At 52.2% G+C, this 21322-nt stretch overlaps 1 protein-coding gene across 1 annotated transcript in view; it reads right to left on the reverse strand.

Annotated features, from left to right (window-relative positions):
• PREX1 (phosphatidylinositol-3,4,5-trisphosphate dependent Rac exchange factor 1) overlaps positions 1-21322 on the reverse strand; it is a 180530-nt gene that overhangs the window by 81703 nt on the left and 77505 nt on the right. The window contains exons 3-5 of the mRNA XM_027977300.2: positions 19638-19760; positions 12794-12898; positions 5233-5334 (exon numbers count right to left, since the gene is read on the reverse strand). Coding sequence (XP_027833101.2) covers positions 5233-5334; positions 12794-12898; positions 19638-19760 — 330 coding nt within the window. The remainder of the gene's footprint in view (positions 1-5232; positions 5335-12793; positions 12899-19637; positions 19761-21322) is intronic.

The following is a 21322-nucleotide window of genomic DNA, read 5'->3' on the forward strand; positions in this document are numbered from 1 at the left end:
GGATGACAGAGAATGAGATGGTTGGATGGCATCACTGACTCGATGGACATGAGTTTGAGTAAACTCCTGGAGTTGGTGATGGACAGGGAAGCCTGGCGTGCTGCAGTCCATGGGGTCGCAAAGAGTCGGACACGACTGAGCGACTGAACTGACTGAACCAAGGCGGCACCAACTGTGGCTTTCTGGAGGTAATCAGGAAGACAGGGGGGATTTGCTAAGAAAGTTCCATCTTCACCATGTGATTCACCGTTTGGAGTTGTCTTCTCCCCTCCCCCAGCACCCACCCCGACAGAAAGTTTTCTCCTGTGCGACCTAAAACACTTTGGCGAGCTGCAAGCGGTACACGGCCCACGCTCTGAGAAACACACCCCTCCCCGGTCATCCCCCGGCACCAAGAACTGATGTCGACACTGCCTTAGAGATGGACCACGGACCACCCCCAGGGGACCCCACTCCTGACGGCCAAGCAAACAGAGGTGACAACCGAATGGCGAGGTCCTCGGGCTGTATGTGGGTGACAGCTCCGTCACCCGCCGGCAGGCGTGGGAGGTGTGGAAGACACCAGAGTCAGTGCAGGGCCCCAAGGCTCTACCTTGAGCAGAGACTCTGAGCCGCATCCCTGACACCACAGCCCTGCAGCAGTGGTCCCCAAAGGTGGCTCCCTGCTGGCGCCCAAGAGGTCTGATCAGACCACTTACAGAGGTGAAGACAAGGGGGCAGGTAGGAAGGGAGGCAGGTCTGGAGGAAGGGGAGAGTCCAGCCTTTGGTTTTAGCTGTGGTAGGCAGAAGATGCCTGTGAGACATTCAGGTGGAGAAGCCAGTGGCAAGACGAACAAGCACACAGTTTAGGCGAGAGGTGCAGGCTGGAAGTCACTGGACAGAGACAGGGGTCCAAAGCCATGGGGATGTCCACCTCGAAACTTCTACGTGGATGTGCACAGTAGCCAGAAAGTGGAGACAATGCAAGCGCCCATCAACTGATGAACGGATATACAGAACGCGGTAAGGGACTCTCATTCCGTCATAAAAAGGAATAGAGGTGTGATGGACACGACGCCGTGGATGGGCCTTGGAAACACTCTGCTAACTGAAAGGAGCCAGACAGGAGAGGAACTACACATTATATGACTGCACTCATGTGAAATGTCCAGAGCAGGCAAAATCGCAGGAGCAGAAAGTAGATGAGCGCTTGCTGGGGGCCGGCGGGGGCGGGGGGCCGGAAGGGCAAGGGAAGTGGCTGCTCGTGAATCCAGAGTTTCTCTCGGGGGTGATGAAAGTGTTCTAAAATTACTGTGCTGGAGATGGCTGCACAACTGTTGAGTCAACTTTAAGAAGGAGGGGCACAGAACGGTCGAGGCTACTACAGGCACGAGTGTAGATGGAGAAAGGCCCGTGGACAGAGGCTGGGGGCCCATCTACGCTTGGAGGCCTAGAAGGCGAGGAAGCGGCAAAGGAGACTGAGAGGGAGGGGTCAGAGAGGCAGGAGGCAAAGTGAAGAGGGGACTGGAGGGGCAGCTGTCCCCTGGGCACAGATGGGCATCCTCACTTTGCCCCCTGCTGGGCTCAACCTCGTTTCCACTACGGACGTGGGTCCAGTCCCAGACGGAGAGCTCCGAGGGGCAGGCCCTGGGTCTGTCTTGCTCGTGACTGCAGTCCTGAGCTGTGGCAGGGGCTGGTATTCAGCGAGCAACGTAAGACATGCACGTCATCCAGTGGCACCCACAAGGGTTGGTGTCAGTGGGTCTCCCCTCGGGCACCTGCCATCTGAGCCCCGGGGGCATCAACCCAAGCCTGAATCATTTTCCTGGAGACGCTGATGGAAAACTCAACAAAGCCTGAAAATGCCAACTGTCTATCCCGGGCCTGAGCTGCAGGCTGAAATAGAATGTTCCGGCTATTCTTAGGCAACATTCAAGTTCAGCTTTTTGGGGCAGTTCCCAAAAGAGGCTTTCATTCTTGCTTCTTCCCCCTTCCCACCCAGGCTCCTCAACCCTGTTCGCCTCCTCAATTCAAAGTCCAGCTCAAACAAGGGGGCTCAGACAGAAGGCCACAGGGACAGCTGCGAGGGCGTCAGAGTTGGAGGGGGCAGGGGCAGGACAGAGGACTGGGGCTCAGCTGCTCCACGCTCGTGGGATCATCTCTGGAAATCTGCTGGAAAATGTGACAGGACGGAGGAACTCAGGAGGGGTACGAAGAGTTCCCCTCCACCCCAGCTGTTTTCTGATGCAAACATTCCAGCTGCGGGTGCCAAAGGCCAGGACACTCTGAGCAATTGTGCCGGGCGGGGAGCATGGCATGGCCCCGCAGGAATCTCGGGCCCTGCTGGCTGGCCCCCAGTGCTCTCTGAGCCCCGGATAAACACAGCTGGAGACAGAGGAAACAGGGAGTGTAAACAGCCATTTGGTCTGGAGGGAAACCCACAGCCCTGCTTCCTCACCGTTTCCTGTGGGCAGTTAATCCTGCGTCAGTTGCCAGTGGGCTCTGTCTCTCTCTCTGCTCAGGGAAACCAGAGCCCAGCAGCTCCACCAGACTGCAGCCCCTGGGGCTGAGCAGGTCCCAGACACACCTGGACTTCACATCGCGACCTTAGAGGCCACAGGGAGACACAGGTCCAGCCCCCCGGCTTGTTAAAAGACGGAAACTGCCTCTCCAAGTGGCCACTGGGATCCTAGACTTTCCCAAGATCCAGAAACCAAAACATTAATACCTAGGGAACCTTGGCTGGAGTCTGGGGCCATAGCTGGTGATGCTTCTAATGGGTCATATATTCAAGGATTTGAAATCCAGGAAAGAAGGGGCAGACCAGCCACTGAGCCACAAAACACAAGGCTACCAGCCTTCCCCAGACCCCGCCTAAGGAACTGAGAAGGTCAGCACCCCCGACACACCAGCACTTTGGCAGTTTAGACTCTCCAAAGTGCTTCTCAATAGGCCGTGTAGCCTGACGGTTAGGGGGCAGAACTCTAGACTCAGACTGCCCGGGGTTCCAACCACGGCCCCTGCTGCTTACCTAATGTATGGCCTTAAACGGGCCACTTCCTTTCTCTGCCTCGGGGCCTCATCTCAAAAATGAGGCTGATCCCAGTGCCTACCTCACTGAGTTAAGAATTAAGTAAATAAATGTTCGATCAAGGTATCAACCCTACCCGTACACTATTAATACAAACACTGTGTTACAGATGGGAAACTGAGGCACGGGGAAGCCCCAAGGTTACACGGCCAGTAAATGGCAGAGCCAGGATTCAAACCCAGACAGCCTGTGACCGCAGTTCCTGGCTCTCATCCAGGGGTCAGCAAATTCTCTCTGTAAAGGGCCAGATTGTAAATATTTCAGGCTTTGCTGGCCATATCCGGTCTCTGTCACACATTATTGTTTGTTTGTCTTGGGGGCTTTTTTAACAACCTTTAAAAAAAAGTGCAAACACCATTCTTAGCCCGCAGATTGTACAAAAACAGCCCATGAGCTGGATTGGGCCTCACAGGCCACAGTTTTGCCAGCCCCTGCCCTAAACCACTGCAGAACGCTAACTCTTGGACACCAGCAACTGATTCAAGCTTGGCAAACACACCAAAGACATCAAACGAAGTCTATCTGCCAGTCCACTGGAGTCTACCGGTTACCAGTTTACAAGTTCCACCTGGAGCTTCTTCAGCACCAAGGTGAAGAGGTGAGCCTCGTATGGCATGTCCAACATCTGTTTGGGGATCAAAGCAGCTGCAACCACTGTAGATGGTTCTTTCAGATCCCTGGGACAGGCAAACAGCAGCAGGCAAGAAGGAGCACAGGGAGAGATGCGCCCCCCCACCCACAGCTATACACGTTAAAGGCCTGTGTTCACAGGCAGAGGGGACAGCCCTCAAAAGACTCTGGTCCAACTCAGAGGCTCAAGGGTCACCCATCACCTCCAGCAGAAAGGCATGTTCAAGAATACCCTAGTATCGGGCTGGCCAAAATTTCATTTGGATTTTTCCATTACATATCATGGAAAAACGTGAACAAACTTTTTGGCCACCTCAGTACTTTCCCCGCTCCCCTCTTCCTTTCAGCTCATGGAGCAAAGATGCATGTGGCCCCAGTGAGCAGGTGTGTGAATGAGGCACCACCAGCCAACTTAATCCACCAGCAGGGACCCCAGAGAACAGCTGTCAGACGCAATGCCTTCGGGATGGAGCCAGGGCAGGCCCAGGCCAACAGCCACCATGTCTAAGGGCTGAAATCCCTGGGCTGAAAGCAGTGGATGGTGGCAGAGCCATCCACCCAGTTGGGGATCTGCCCAGAAGCCAACTCTGAAGCTGATTATCAAGACTTTTCAGGCCCTCACGCAAGCAGCACACCTTTCCCTGGCCTGCCTGACCAAGACTCAGTCAAATGTGGGTGGGCAGGGAAGGAGATAGCCGATGCATGGATGGCTCTGGTTCACCCACCCAGCATCTCCCCACCCCAACCCCTCATCCACAAAGAACCCAGACTTTGTGAGGGGCTCCCTCCTTCTCCATCACTGAACTTGGCCTGTGCTATCCAGGGATTGGCTGGAGCACATGACACACATCTGTGCCAATCAGAGCTCACTTGCTCCGGGTGAATGGTTCAGGGGTGGAGCACCTGACTGTGGTCTCAGCCAATCAGAACACGACACTGCCCTGCTCACTGTCATTGGACCATATCTCAGCCAATCAGAGCTCATCATGATTGGGTCAGGGGTCCCAAGTCCAGATGTGCAAGTCCAGGCAAATGAGAGGCGGATAAATAGCACAAGCAAAGACGTATTGTAATTGGTTCAAATTCAAGCACCGTGACTCTGGCCCAGGGCATTCCTAATGCTACATTCTCCTGGCCACAGATGGCTAAAACCTGAACGACTCTCAGGACTTTTGTCAGAACTGCTGGAAATGAGGCTCTCTCTTCCCCATTGTCTTTGAACGTGATAGGGTGCAAGGCTGCAGCAAACACAGCCACTTGCTACCACGCTGAAAAGAAAGCTGAAAGGTGGGAAGCGGGAACTGAACCAGAAAGAAAGTGGCAGGGTCCTGGCTTGGATGCAGCCTGGCCCAAACCCAACGCTGCCCCGAGGCTTCTCAGCTACCTAAACCAGCAAGCTTTATTTTTTGCTTAAGCCAGACAGAGCTGAATTTTCTGTTGGTTCAAAATCAGGGAAAGACACTACATTGTAAAGCAACTATACTCCAGTAAAATTATTTTAATCAGCCAAAGAAATAGGGGGAACAACTCACCTTGAGGAGGAGGGGGTATTTGCAGATCCTCTGAATAGGAGACAACAGGTAGCCCTCCAGAGGGATGTCCGTGGTCTTCCGGCCTCCGAGAAGCATGCAGCTCTGCAAAGGGACAAGAGATTGTCAGAACTAGCCAAGGACAGCCAAGGAGTCTGGTCAGCCTCAAATAATCGTGGGACACACTTGCAAAACGGAGCTGTATGCAAACACTTTGGAAGCAACTTAAGAACACTGAGGACAGGAAGAAATTTTAAGGTCTACAATTCAGCACAAACCCTAGATCAGAAGTTGACAAACAACAGCCCAGAGGCCAAATCCTGTTTTGGCAATTAAATTTTTTATTGGAACACAGCCATACTCATTTGTTTACATACTGTCCATGACTGCATCCAAGCTATAATGGCAGAGCTGAGTAACTGTAATAGAGACCTTATAATTGCAAAACCCAAAATATTTACTCTCTGGCCTTTTACAGAAAAGTCCGCCAACCCCTGATCTACAGAAACTCACACACACGCACCAGGACACAGGAACATGGACACTCAAAACTGCCTTGTTCATAACAGCAAACAATGGAAAGCAACCTGAAAAATGTCTGTAGCTTTCTACGATGGTACACTACGCACTCGTGAAAACGGGAGAACTACAGCTCGCTATAGCAATAGGGGTGAACCTCAAAAACATGCTCTGCAGCAAAAAAGGAAACAGAAGAGTATGTATGGTGTGAACTCATTTATATAAAGCTTTGAATGACACACAAAACAAAACCAGACATTCCTTACAGAGAATCTATGGGCACTAAAGCAGAAAGTCATGCATGGGAAAGAAATGCGCCAAGTCACATGTCTACTACGGTCTCTCACACACACCTCACCGTGCCTAGTGAGGGGCTGTCCCTAGCCAAGCCACAGTTCCTAGTCCAGTCACTAGGGCTCACCATGGCCCAGTGAATGAATGAATGAGTGAATGAGCAAACTGCAACGAAGGGGCCTCAGCCTTCCTCCTCAACAGCATGCTAGCAGCCTGGAAATGGAACTGGACTCCTGGGAAAAGGGACTCCCCTCCTATCAGTCATTCACTCATTCCACAAATACACAATGCATGCTCACGATGCTCTGGACACGGTTCAAGCACTGGGGAACTGCTCAAGAAAGCAGACAAGTTCCCTGCTTACAGTCAAGGGCAAATAAGACTAGAGAACATTTACCACGCGCTTACCATGCTTAAGGGTCTGCACCTCAGCTTCACCCACAAGTAAAGTCTATGCTCACAGCCCAAGAATGAACCAGATCCCCATTCCAGATGCGCAAACTGGCACTCAAGAGCCGGAAGCACTGGCCCAAGTCTCAGACCTGCGTCCACTGCCTCTCAGGGACCTTTGCGGACACTCTCCTTGGAGAAGCAGAGTCCCAGGGACCCTGGGGCCCTGCGCTGGCAGGAGCTGCATGGCTCCCAGCCCCACATCTACGCCTGGCACAGACGGGGGATTGGGGCTGCAGCAGCTGGGATATGCCAGGCCCCACACCGTTCACACTCGGGCCTTTGTCCTCCAAGCCAGCGCTCCCCACAGGCTGCCCTGGTGATGTCAGCTCTGGGCAGAGAGAGGGAGACTGGGAGTGAGGGCTGCTTTCCAGACGCCCCCAGGGCTTGGCGGGAGAAAGGCCTGGCTCTTTGTTCAGGATCAAGAAGTTTTCACAGGACTGTCACAGCCACCACCTCCTCTTCACCCCAAACATCCTAGATTATTGTTTACTTTATTTTCATTTAAAAAAAAAAAAAAAGCAAGCACACACAGAGCTATTCACTATTCTAATAAGATTATGCCCCAGGCAGTATGGGAAGAACTTTTGAGAATCCTCTCTTTAAACCATCCTAATCCACAGAACTGATCCAGGTGACATGCCATCCTCACCCACTTCCCAGCCTTCTAATGGCAGCCATGCCTGGTGTGATCCCGGGTCCTCCTTCCACCCACACTTATCCCCACCTTACCTTATCCAGACCCATCACTCTCACCTCTTTAACCATCCTTTATGAAGAAACACTCAGCTTTCTATCTCCAGCCTGGCCCCTCGGTTCCCTACACCCCAGACTCAAATCTCTGATTCCCACCTGGAAATCTAACAGGCATCGTAAACCTCATATACATCCAAAAGGAAATTCTTTTCTATTTACCTCTCATCCTGGCTCCTACCCAGCCTGCATCATTTCAGGAAATCATATCTTCACTCTTCCAGCTGTTTGGGCTCCAAACCCTGGAGTCATCTGTGATTCCTCTTGCTCATTAATACACCAATGCCAAGCACACAGCAAACGCTGTCAGCTGGACAATCGGACTCTACATGAATCCAACAGCCTCTCAAACTCAAAGTATTTTTTTTTTTTTAAAGAGCGGTAAAACATTCTGATAGCCAATATTACTTATATACCTTGGTGATATATAGTGTATTAATGTATAATATGGGCTTCCCAGGTGCCTTGTAGTAAAGAATCTGCCTGCCAATGCTGGAGATGCAGGAGACGCAGGTTCGATCCCTGGGTGGGAAAGATTCCCTGGAGAAGGAAATGGCAACCCACTTCAGTATTCTTGCCTGGAATATTCCACAGACAGAGAAGCCTGGCGGGCTACAGTCCATGGGGTCACAAAGTCGGATATGACTGGGTGACGGAACCCTCAAACCACTACCACCCCATCCTCACCGCTGTCATCTCTTGCCTGGATGGTTGCAGCAGCCCTCGAAGGGGGCTGAATCATGTCCCCCCAAGTGCCCCGCCCACCTGGAATCTCAAAATGGTCTTCACAGATCTAATTAATTAAATTAAGATGAGATCATTCTCATTCTGGATTAGGGTGGGCCTGAAATCAACTAGCTCCATGCCCTTAAAAGAAGAGGACAGGACACAGGGACGGCAGCCAAGTGAAGAGGGAGCCAGAGACTGAGGGTCTGGTTCACAAGGCAGAAACACGTGAAGCCTCCAGAAGCTAGAAGAGCAAAGGCGAGGCCCTTCCCGGGGGCCTTCGAAGGAAGCAGAGCCCTGCCGACACCGTGCTCTGAGACTTCGGGCGGCAGAAGTGTGAGAGAATCATTTTGTTTTAAGCCGCCCAGCTTATGATCATTGTGACAGCAGCCCTGGGAAGCCCACGCAAGCCCCCAGCCTGGTCTCCTCCCGGCTTCCGCCGTCACAGGGCCAAGGAGAGCCGTTCAAAATGCAGATGAGTGCGCGTCATCGTGGTCTGCATCCCACTCAGACTAAAACTGAATATTCTATTGGAAGTACTGCCACATGCTCCAACCTGGACGAATCTCACAGACGTTCTGCAGAGTGAAAGAAGGCAGACACAAAAGCCTCCTTGTGACTCCATTCGTGGAACATTCTAGAACAGGCAAAAAAAACTAACCTTTCATGAGAGAACCTGGCCACAGAGGTTACCTCTGGCTGCACAAAGGGGCACGACTGGGAAAGCGGATGGAGGAGGGCGCTGTCTGGAGTGACGGAAGGGTTCTAAATCTTGATCTCGGGAACACACACATGGGAGAATTCGTTATGCTGTGAGTACATCCACCGCACGTATGCTCCACAGCAATAAAAGAGCTCTCTAAAAATCTCAGACTCGTTCCATTGTCGAGATGTTCCTTCATTTAATCTGGCCTCTTTCAATCTTCCTCCTACCCCCGCTTCCTTCTGCTCTTCCTCTCAAACTCTCCAATGCAGACACCGTGCCCTTCTCGCTATCCCTCAAACACACGCGGGCCTCAGGACCTTGGCACTTGCAACCCTCTACCTAGAATACTTTCCCTCCAGATACCACTGGTCTTTCACTCTTAACTTTACCCAGGTCTCTGCTTAAATGTCACCTAAGATGCTGTTTATCCAAAGAACCAACTAAAATAGCAGCCGCCACCCAAAAACATCCTGTCGTCCTTAACTTACGTTATTCCCTGCAGATGACTTAATGCCACGTGACATACCATGGAAATCTCCCCTATGAGGATGGGCCATTCCATGAGAGCAGGGACTCTTCTTGCCTTGGTTCACTGTTGTATCCCCAGGACTTAGAATGATCCCAACCACATGTCAGGCAACTCAGAATGAAACTGGTGAACGAATAAGGGAATCCATTATCCCCATTTTGCAGACAAGAAACTGAGGCACAGAAAGAGGAAGTCCCCGCCCCATCCCTCCGCTAGTGCACAGCACATCACGAATGGAAAGCAGATGGTGTCTGCGCCCAGCGCCTTTACATCCCATAATAGGCTCGAGACGGCTCTTCTGCAGGTGGCCAGAAGCGGGGAGATGCCAGCAAGGAGGGAGACAGATGGCGTGTGTGCTGGCGCTCCACAACTCCTCCCCTACCCAACCCGGCCCAGCCGGCTGTGCTGGGAAGAGGGCAGCCCGGCCACCAGGAAGACTGCAGGGGAGAGAGGAAGGGGGAAAGAAGGAAGGCCCTTTTGTCCCAACCCCCTGCAAACAACTTCCTGGCATCTTCCTGCCTCTCAAGACAGAGCTGAGCCCAAGAGGGGGGACTCGGGGAGTCCAGAGCCCGGGCAACTGGACCACTACTGGGTTTCAGGCCAATCACAGAAACATAGCCACGTGTGTGATCTTACACGGCCTGACTTGACTTTGCTTTGTGCCCAGTCGCTTCTGAATAGGAGTGGAGAAGTGGAAACAGAAAGATGCAGATACCAGCAACAAAAAGCATCATCGGTCCTGAACGCTTAAGATGCTTGGGACAAAAGCGGAAACCAGTTGACCAATCTGTCCTGCCTCAGATGCTCGCTGGAACTGGGCCAAGCAACACCAGCTCACCAGTGAAGGAAACATATGTCGTGACTCAAATCCTGGAAATACATTGTTGGAGACTGTGGACTAGGGCAAAGTGCAATTAAGAATTGTATTACATACTTTAGCTCTCTGGGCACGTGGTTAAGATGCTTTATGCCAGGTCAGTTGACTGTTCCGCTTCTGTGTGCTGAATCCTGTGTGTGCTTTCAGGCAATAAAATAGTATGGGGGCTTAAATAGGGCTTCTATAGGCAATAAAATAGGTGGGGGCTGGGGTGGTCTGTGACTGAATGAGCAGGGAATTCAGAGTCAAAAAATAAAGAGCCGAATCCATGAGAAGCACAATCACTTTTCAAGTATGTACTCTCAGAAAGTCACTTAATATTTTGGAGTCATCAAAAAGACTGGCGGCAAAGTCTAGGTAGTGTCCCTGAATGTATTCTTCTTCCATAACAAAGGAACTTTCGGCTAGGCACAGAGCTGCCCAGAACAAAGCTTAGATTTCTCAGCCTCCCTTGCAGCTAAGTGTGTCCAGGTGACGAAGTTCTGGTCAATGGGACGTGAGAAGAGCTGTGTGCAGCTTTCTATGGTGCCCATAGAAGGGGAGGGGCCAGCCCTTCTTCCCATCCGTCCTGCATCTTACTACCTGGAGTGTGGAAGTGGTAGGATATCATCTTGGACCATATCAATGATGAGGGCATACACTGGGACACTGACCCCTGACACTGGGGCCCCTGTAATAGCCCTAGATTGTCTATTACCACGCTGTTAACACAGAAAGGAAATACCATGTCTACCTTGGTTAAAGGGGCTTCCCTTGTAGCTCAGTTGGTAAAGAATCTGCCTGCAATGTAGGAGACCCGGGTTCAATTCCTGGGTTGGGAAGATGCCCTGGAGAACGAAATGGCAACACACTCTAGTATTCTTGCCTGGAGAATTCCATGTACAGAGGAGCCTGGTGGGCTACAGTCCATGGGGTCACAAGAGTAGGACATGACTTGGCGACTAAACCGCCACCACCACCTCGTTTAAAGCATGATTTGAGATGTCTGCAAGGCAAACAAGTGTATTTCTCAACTCATACACAACAGACAGTGGCTGGTAAAGTTCCAAGGGGGCTTCCCTGGTGGCTCAGATGATAAAGAATCCGCCTGCAATACAGGAAACCTGGGTTCAATCCCCGGATTGGGAAGATCCCCTGAAGAAGGGAATGGCCACCCACTCCAGTAGTCTTGCCTGGAGAATTCCATGGACAAAGAGTCTGACAGGCTACAGTCCATGGGGTCACAAAGAGTCCGACACAACTAATCAACTAACACTTTCACTTTTCACAAAGCTCCAAGGAGATACATGAGAACTTGTTTTATATACAAGTGAATTGTCCCATTATCAGGAAGACCATCATTGGTGTCTATAGTTTTGCCTGACCAACATCTATTCCCAACTTACTTCCACAAGTGGAAACCAACTGTCCTTTAGGGATGCACCCCATCCTTAGGGCCTGTAGTGTGAGTGGAGTTGTTCCCACCCTCCGGGTCCAGATGCAACCAACCTGAGCACTAGCCCATCCTCGTCTACAGCAGTCGGTTCAGGGATTGGTCTGGAGCCAAGCTGAGCCAATGAACAACAGACCCAGGATTTTTGCAGTTACTATTAGAAGAGAGGAGCCCTCTTTTGGGTTTCCCTGATAGCTCAGTTGGTAAAGAATCCACCTGCGATGCAGGAGACCCCGGTTCAATTCCTGGGTTGGGAAGATCCCCTGAAGAAGGGCTAGGCTACCCACTCCAGTATTCCTGGGCTTCCCTGGTGGCAACCCACTCCAGTATTCTTGCTTGGAGAATCCCCATGGACAGAGGAGGCTGGCGGCCTACAGTCCATAGGGTCGCAAAGAGTTGGACACAACTGGGCCCTCTTCACCCTGGAGTTGCTCGGCTATGAGAGGTACAGGCATGGAGCTTCCAGAGGCTGTGTTGCCACTTCATGAGGAGAGCCTGCCTGGCCACGGGGCCAAGGTAAGAAAAGCAGAACCAAGAGGCACTGCTGGGGGTGTCGCTGGAACACCCAGCCTCTGCTGCACCTGAGGCCCTCTTAAGTCTTAAACTTCCCAGAGGAGTGAACTAGTAACTTTGTTTTCCTTAAGCCAATTTTAACGAGTTTTTCTTCCACTTACAATTAATAATCCTAATAATACAATTGGGGCTTTCCTGATAGCTCAGATGGTAAAGAATCTGCCTGCAATGCAGAGACCTGGGTTCAATCCCTGGGTCGGGAAGATCCCCTGAAGGAGGAAATGGCAGCCCACTGCAGTATTCTCACCTGGGGAATCCCCTGAATAGACGAGACAGGCAGGCTACAGTCCATAGGGTCTCGAAGAGTCGGACACGACTTAGCAACTAACACACACACACAATAATATAATTACAACTTGTTATCAGTTTTATCAGGATCATTACTTTAGACCAGGAACTGGTCCATTTGGCTCTACGGCCAATCCAGCCCCCTATATCTCTCTTTATAAATAAAGCTTGGCTGGAACACAGCTCATTTCTTCATATTACTTATGGCTGCTTTCACGCTATAGAAGCAGGGTAGAGCTGTTGCGACAGGCTGTAAGACCAACAGAGGCGAAAGTGAGCCACCATTAGGCTTTCACAGAGAAGTCCCTGCTGCACCCAGACCGCCCTGGCCGAGGAGGGGCCAGGCGGCGCGGGTCTGTGTGGACCTGCAGGGTTGAGGCAGAGAGGACGGGGGCGCTGGGGCTGCGGCTGACTTACCAGAAGGAAAGCGCGCACGGCGGGGATCTTGTTCAGCTCCACAAGCAGCCGCAGGGCCTTCTCGTGGTTGCTACAGTACTCCTCGTACACGCAGAACTTGTCCTTCTGCAAGACAAGGACAGAGCCTGTGGGGGACAGCTCACAGCAGGAAGGCAGATGCTGGGAGACGTGCGGGGCCCGGGACAACAGGACGGCCCCAGACCCTGGGAGATACCCAGCAGGCGGGGTTTCAGCTGCAGGCGCTCCCACTGGCCTCCCACCTCCACTCTCGCCCCAGTTCTGCACCCAGTGACGTCCCAGGCAGCAGCATGGCCCAGGGTCAAGGATACGGGCTCAAGCCAGGCAGACTGGACTTGCACCCTGGCTCTGTATTTCCAGCTGCGAACTAGGGCAAGCTAGCTGACCTCTCTGTACCTTGGTTTCCTCATCTGTTAAGGGGGAATTAATTACAGTCCCTAGCTCATGGAGTTCTTAGTTAAATGATTTAGTAGGTATGGTTTCACCATACAGTAAGTGCTCAATAAATGTCTTTATAATCAAAACACAAATCAGATTGTGTCACACCACGGCTTAACACCCTGCAATGGTGTCCTGCTACACTAATAATGAAATCCAACACTTCACTGTAGCCTTCGAGGGTCAGCCAATGTGACCCTGCCTTTCTCACTGGCCTGCTGTCTGCTCCTTAGATTTGCCAAGCCTGTGTCTACCTCTCGGCCTTTGCTCTCATCTTTTTGCCTGAACACTCTTGCCCAAAGCCTAGCGACTCTGCACCATTGGGGTCTCAACTCAAATGCCACCTCCTCAAATGACACCTGGACCATCCTGGCTAAAGTGGCCACCCAAGTGTTCTCTATCACTCCTCCACTGCCATCTTCCTTTTCTTTATAGCATTCCCACCAACTGGAATTATCTAGATTATCTGTTCATCATCTGTCCTTTCCCACTTGGCCATCGGCTCCCTGAAGGCAGTGACTACATCCTCTAGTTCACTGAGGGGTCCCCAGGCCCCAGCACAGTGTCTGGCACACAGTAGGCCCACAGTGAACACTTAATGAGTGAACTCACACACCTGCGATGCACAATGCCCTGTGTATATGAAACACAAGCGTCCACATAAGACGCAGGCACTTGGGAGAACACGTATTTCTCTGGTCGCTGCCAGGCAGCAGTGGCATTGCTGAGACGGGAGATAGCTCTCTTGAGCAAGCCCAAAGCTAGGTTCTTTACAGGCTAGAGGTCACCTGTGGGTCACCAGATCTGTAACCATCAGTCAGGGTTTCTGGGACTGGAGTGGCCAGGAGCCGTCTTCGCAGGAAGCTCTCCATCGAGCAGTCTCAGTTCCCAAAGGCTTAAAGGATACCTCCTCCCATCCCGCCAAACCCCAAACAAGGATGTCCTGGGGAAGGCCACAGGACAGGAAGGGCTGACGGGTCTTGACCTTGGGCTGGGGGGTGGCTGGGAGACCCCAAGAAGCTTAGGAAGGAAGAGGTGGGTCTGCAAGGTAAGCAACTCGTCTTGTTTCTAAATAAGCCCTAGTCACCCTGCCGGCGGGCGGAGGTTTCGGAATCAGTAAGCTCCCTCTGGGGCTCCGTGTGCACCATCTGAGCTGCAAAAAGCCTACAGATGGAGCCCATGGCCAACACAGAACGTCCACTGAGGGGTCAGGACCGGCCACCCTATGCTCTCCTGGAATGCGGGCGGACTCACTCACATCTCACAATTCCCTGACACACGGACGACTGTATTCGACCCCTCACCCATGTGGGAAACCAAGGAAAGGCTGGTTTCCAGGGCCGCACCCCTAGCAAAGCAGCAGAACAGGATTCGACCTCTCTAAACCCCCATACTGATGTCCGGCTCTACAAGAGCCTACAGGCTCTGCTACCAGTACAGCTCCAAGGTAAGACAGCAAAGCCCCGGAGACCACCACCAGCATCAGCCTCCAAGTGCAAGCCCAGGTTCTACAACCAGACCACCCAGGTTCACAGCCCAGCTTCCCAGCTCTGTGACCTCATAAAATTTCAGAGCCTCTGCATTCGTGCCTATAAATTATCGATGGTGATGACCTCCCGGTAATAAGGTTGTTGTGAGGGTCATCAGGTCAATTTATAGTAAATGTGTAAAAGAGCGCCCAGTAAGGGCTCCTTGACTATCAACCACCACTATCATTGCTGTTGTTGACGTTGCTATGATGACTATTGCTATTATTTCCGCAAATTCACTATCCCATTGGTGAACTCATCTATACTATGACAGGTGGGGCAGTGGATGGGTAGGTTTTGACGGCAAAAAAGAGACAGGCAGAGTCAGGAGGAAGAGACTGAAGTGAACTCGTAGGCCTGGGGCAGGGCGCCAAGGAAGGCACCAGGAGGATTTTGTGAAATATGGTGACTCTTGCCTGTCAGCAGATTTGCTGTCTCATTTTTGCACTGTCCATCTCCCCACAACCACCCACTGGACTAGGATCTCCCTGGAGGCAGGGTTTGCCCCTGCTGAGGTCACGGCTGCGATGCCAGGGAGGACGGAAGTCTCAGACTGAGAGGAGACGACTACTTGATGAATGAAGCGAGGGCGCAGCCGGGGCAGCTGTGTGGTGCCCGAGACCCTCACCCCAGCCTCACTCTGCTTCTGATCCACCACAACGCAGCCGCAGCTCATGGTCAGCCTGCATGTTGCTTCACCCACCCAGCACCCACGGCCCCTGGCTCTGGTCTCAGCCCCCAGTGTTTCCCCCGGGCACCTGCCTCCTACACTCTGACCCCACTGACTCGACTGCACCCCCAGGCACCAGGGGTGAGCATGTGGCCCAGGCCAAATCAGTCAAAGAGCTCCCTGTCCTGGCAGCAGTGGTCATGTGACCCAAGTCCGGAGAGCGCTCAAGGACTCACGTTGGAATTATTGGGAAGAGAAGCTCTCTTTGAACTTTTGTTTCTAAGTGAGCAGACTGTCACCCTGAAACTGCTGAGGACCATCTCTGCCACCACTCCAAGAAATAAAAATAAAAGTCTGTCTTTTTTAGGGTACCAACTTCAGGGCCAAGAACTGTGGCTGGCGCACAGTAGGTGTTTAATGATACTACTAAGAGACTTTTTCATGTAGAACAGTGAAAACACAAGACTCAGAATCAGATGACTTTGGCTCAAATCCCAGCTCCAACACTTACTGGCTGGGTAAGCTTGCACACTGACTTAAGCCTCTCTGGGCCTCAGTTTCTGCACCTGTAAAGTGGGTATAATAATAGCACCCATAGTTAAATGTTGTTGTGATGTTGCAATGAATTAATACACATAGAGCACTCAGAACAACACCTGGGACAGAGAAAGTTGACTGAATGCTAGTTTGTGATCATCTCAGTAGCCGGGGGTTGGGCCTAGGAGTGAGGCGGTGATGGGAGTTTCCTGCCATCCACTGACTGGGCAGCAGGGGTGGGCTGGTCTGTAAGCCAGGGCCCCTCATGAGGTCTGAGATGCCCCTTCCTTGACCACAGGGCTCTGTTCCCAATAGCCACCCCACTACCCTGGTGCGGTACTGCTGGCCCGGGCACTCCCTCCCTTTGGGGCCCTCAGGGATGCGGTGGTGGGCGTGCCCCATCCATGCATCCCTCCCTGAGGACCATCCTCAGTCTGAGACAGCCACCTGGCCTGCCTGAGGCTGTCCACCCACTCCCCAGGATGGCCCCCATCCAACAGGGGTGCAGAAGCCCCATTCCCTCATGGCAATTTGGGGTGACCTGATGGAAGAGGCACCCCCAGCTCCAGCGTTCCCCCAACCCCGGGTGGGGTCAGGCCGAGTGGAGAATGTAACCTTCTTCTTGAACTGCTTCCAACAAGGCCACCTGCACACAGGCCTCGGGCTTCCAGAAACCCAACCTACAGCAGTGGCCCCTTTTGAAAAGAATTCAGCGTCTTCCTCCATGAGCATGGGGGACACGGGGTGACGACTGCAATATTTTAATGAAAAAGATGAGTTTAAGTTAAAAACTCCGAGTCACCCACTGACTGAGAAAGCAGACTCCGCTTTCAGCTATTTCAGTAACCTCAAGGGAGGGTCTCAGCAAGCTGTGGTGGGCACCAAAGCCAGTCTGATGCTGTTCACCTGCTGCTGCTGCTGCTGCTGCTAAGTCGCTTCAGTCGTGTCTGACTCTGCAACCCATAGACGGCAGCCCACCAGGCTCCTCTGTCCCCGGGATTCTCCAGGCAAGAACACTGGAGTGGGTTGCCATCTCCTTCTCCAACTGTTCACCTGAGCAGGCATCAGCTCAGAGACGCAGGTGGGCAGAAGTTTCTGGAATGAATGCTGTAACACAGCTTGGCTCCTACTGCATTTATTTTTAATAGTGAGAGACACTCACTTTCCAAATCCAGTAATGATGCAAATTTCCCTCTTAAATAAGTTTGTTTGGCTCCCCACAAAGGCCTGAACGTCCACTGCCAACACGTCAAGGTTCTGAGGATAAACACTGCCACCGCGATTGTCCAGTTCACTGAGGCCACACGAGGAGGGCTGCAGGCAGCGCATGGGAGGGCACAGAAAAGAGGGCTGCATCCTGGGCTCCAAACTCCCCACCTTCCTTCCTCCAGCCATCCCCGCATCTCTGAGCAAATGAGCCCCGGTGGGGACTCATGATCCAGAGACCTCGCTGGCTGGTCCGTTAAACCTGCTTACCACGCCTCTGCAGCTCAGGCAGAGAAGTCGGAGGACCCGGGGAGCCTGGGTTTAGTGGCAAGCTGGATAATGCTCCTTGAGGACCCCTTCCCTGCCCTCAGCTCGAGTATGGACTGTTCCACTTCCAACGCAGATGCCATCCCTTCACAGGCCGTCCCAACAATGTCACCGCCTCCCGGAAGCCTTCCCTGGCCCCTCAGCTGGAATAACGCCCACAGCTGACACTCACACCAGGCCAGATTTCAGTGATTCACTCAAATTAACTCATTTCACCCTCATGACGGTACCCCACGGCAGGTACTATCATCACTCCTGTTTTACAGAGTCAGAGACTGAGGCCCAGAGAGGTGAAGTGACTTGCCCAAAGCCACTCAGCTTTTCAGTGGTAGAACAGGGAATCAAACCAAAGCAGCCTGGCTCCGGAGCAATGGGGGTTCACTCCTTCCTCTGAACCTAAATGGAACACTGCCCCCCCATCCTTTTCATTTTCCTTTTCAAGATACGTGTCCTGGCGAGTTTCCCAGCAGTCCAGTGTTTAGGATTCTGTGTATTCACTGCTGAGACCAGGGTTCCATCCCTGGTCAAGGAACTAAGATTCACAAGCCACAAGGAGCAGCCAAAAAAAAAGATAAAAAAATAAACAAACAAGTAAAAGACGTGTCCTGAACCAGTACTGCCGCTTGCCCCTCTCGCCACCCGTATGGACGCCACCCTGCCCAAGGGCACCAGCGTCTCACACATGCAGTGACCTCCTCCTGGTCTCCCCGCCTCCCCCGCCCCTCCAGGCCTCTCCCTTGCAGCAGCCCCGACAGCAGATCACGTTCCTGCCCTGCTCCTCGCCCTCCCTGAGGGCCCAGCTCACCTGTGCCCCGTCTCTCTCATGTTCATCCTATTTCAAACACTGAGGAAAGGTGGCCACGTGGACAGCTAATATCCAACATTGTGAGCACTTCCTGGTGTGCTGTTCTGAGCCCTCTCCTCCCTTATGTTAACAAACCTGATCCTCAACATCATCACGGGTCAGGTCTAGTTTTATACCCATTCTACAGGTGAGGACATTGAGGCACAGACAAGTTAAAACAACCTGCAGAGGCTAACATCGCCCATGAGCAGCCCGGCTCTGCCCTCCTGGTCTCAGACCATCCGGATGTGACACCCTGGAGGAGGGAGTTAGTGACGATGTCAGTGACAAAGGAAGTGAGCACCTACATAGACTGAGTCCCTGCTCCGGGCCAAAGTCTCTCATCTCATTTCTGCTGACACTTAAGGCGGGATAAGCCTCTGTTGTGGGACCGTCCTGGGGGTTATGGGCTAATTGGTGGCATGGCTGGCCTCCCCCCACTAGAAGCCAGTAGCGTGGTCCCCCTCCTCGAGCTGGGACAACCAGGAGTGTCCCCCAGATGTGGCCAAACGTCCCCCTGGGGGCAAAATCATCCCCTGGTTGAGAACCGCTGCCCTAGGCTACACATTTGATCATTTTACCTCTTTGAGTCTTTCCATCGACCCAAGGAGGCATCATTATCCTTACTTGTCAATCAGAGGAGGAAACTGAGGCTAGGAGAGCAGAAGAATTTGGCCCAGGCCTCTGCCCACGAGTCCAGGGCGGGTTTCCCCACAGTGAGGAGGGTCCCAGGCAGCACAGGACGAGCAGGTGTGGAAAAGCAGGTGCTTTCTGCAGGCTAAGCCCCACCATCTTCCTCCAGCCGACCACCCCCCCGACAATTCTAAGCGACTTGGGAAGACAGCGGCCACAACAACCAGACGCAGCCTCCCTGTCTGGCAGTCCCAGTGGGCACCCAGGGATCAGACACCCTCATCGGCCAGCGGGTGGCCCGGCCGGGACTCAAACGCCGGGGTGTCTGACCCAAGTCCACCCTGGGGCCCCACCAAGCCAGGAGGCCACAGGAACGCCAGAATGCAGTCATTCAGCCAAGAGCTCTGAGGGAAGGGGGACCCACACTCCAGGTGACACCGAAGGGAGGGGAGCCAGCTAATAAGCCCCTTGGTCCACTGGGCTTGACACTCTACCTGCTGTTGCAGGGACAGAGATCGAGCCCATCTGCCCACCAGCCTCTCCATCACCCAAACAGGCCTGCAAGTGAAACAAGGGGACCCAGGGAGAAACCTATTCCCTAAAAGCTACAGGCTCCGACAGGGGCTGGGGCACTGTACTCACGAATTTTAAGAACACATTCCCAAGTTCATGCTGAGACTGAGGCTCCGGATGTAAGCAAAACTCCAAGGCCTCCAGGAAATCCTTATGAACCTCCAGGATGTCTTCGATGTTCGAGAACAGGATCTGCGAGGGGAACATGAGGCCCAGGGACAGCGTCAATCCAGGCTCAGAGGGACAGCAAAATGAAGCCTTAAAAAATACATAACCCCCCAGTGCAGGCGAGGAGGGCACAGGGAAACGGGCTCACAGAAATCACGATAATAACAAAAATACTGCCAACATTCACCAAGCAGGACTAACGCCTAATCCTGCGCTAAGAACTTCATGAGCGTTTATGGCATCTAATCCTCAGTATAACCCCATGAGGCAGGAACGGTTCTCATCCCCAGTTCACGGATGAAGAAGGGAGGCTCAGAGAAAATTATTAACTTTCCCGAGGTCATGCAGTCCAGGGAAGCAGCAGACAGACATGAACTTCACGCTCGGCACACGGAAGATCATGTACTGAGACATTCATCAGAGTCTACGACACGCACCTGGTATGTCCAACCATGGGACTGATTGTTTTAAATGGTGAAGATAGTTCCAGACACCAATTCAAATGATGTGATAAAAGAAAATACTATAGGGAAGGAAGATCAAAGTGCTGTTCAAACCCTCACAAACCATACAAGAGTGTTTGCTTCCTCCAGAAGAACCTATAAAGTTTGACATGCACAGTCTGGCCCGGCAAGTCTATATGTTAGAATTGAACCTTTTGATCAGTCATTTCCAACCAGGGACAGTTTTGCCTCCCAGGGGACATTTGCCAATGTATGGGGGCATTTTCAATTGTGACAAACTCAGCTGTAATGAATCAGGACGCTCCTGGCATCTGAAAGGTAGAGGTCAGAGATGCGGCTGAACATTCTACGAGACAGACACAGAACAGCCCCCTCAATGGCAAAGAACGGTCCAGCCCAACACGTTCATTGCACCAAGGTTGAGAACTGGGTGGATGGCCAAGACCATATACGGCAGCTTTATCTGCAGTAGCAGAAGACCAGAGGAAAGTTAAGCATGCATTGAAGGGGACTTGTGAAATAGTTAAACAAGCTGGACTGGTTATATTTAAATACACCCCATATTCTGAAATACTCTGAGCCTGTGAAAAGAACCTGCAGGTTTGTATATACGGACCTGGAGCCCTGGAATGATCCTTGATTGCATATTGTCAAGTGGGGGGCTGGGGGTGGGGGGAATCATGGCACCACTTAGAATTCCAATATGGATCCATCTGTGTAAGGTAACACACACGCAAAGGCCATTCTGCTCTGCGCTGGCAGAAGCAGAGACCCCTGGACAATAACACCAACTGGGAACCATCAAGGCCTCTAAGAACAACTAAGGGAGAATTTCCACTGACTCTAGGCCCTCTGAACTGTGAAATTCCTTCTTCTGCTCTTTTTTTTAAAAAAACAGGTGCATTTTTTCATTTAATTTTGAAGAAGGCATTCACAGGGCTCAAAAATCAAAATATTATAGGAACAAAAAGTTCCTTTTGAGCACCCCAATAAATACAACATGGAGTCCCTCTTCCCCCACTTCCCACCTGCAGCAGCCAGCAACCCAGGTCACCAGTCACTGCGGCTTACAGCTCCTTCTAGGCTTTCTTACACAGTCATTCCTTCAGTGAGGATTAACTG

The sequence above is a fragment of the Ovis aries genome, chromosome 13, assembly GCF_016772045.2.
Source record: "Ovis aries strain OAR_USU_Benz2616 breed Rambouillet chromosome 13, ARS-UI_Ramb_v3.0, whole genome shotgun sequence".
Taxonomy (NCBI): Eukaryota; Metazoa; Chordata; class Mammalia; order Artiodactyla; family Bovidae; genus Ovis; species Ovis aries.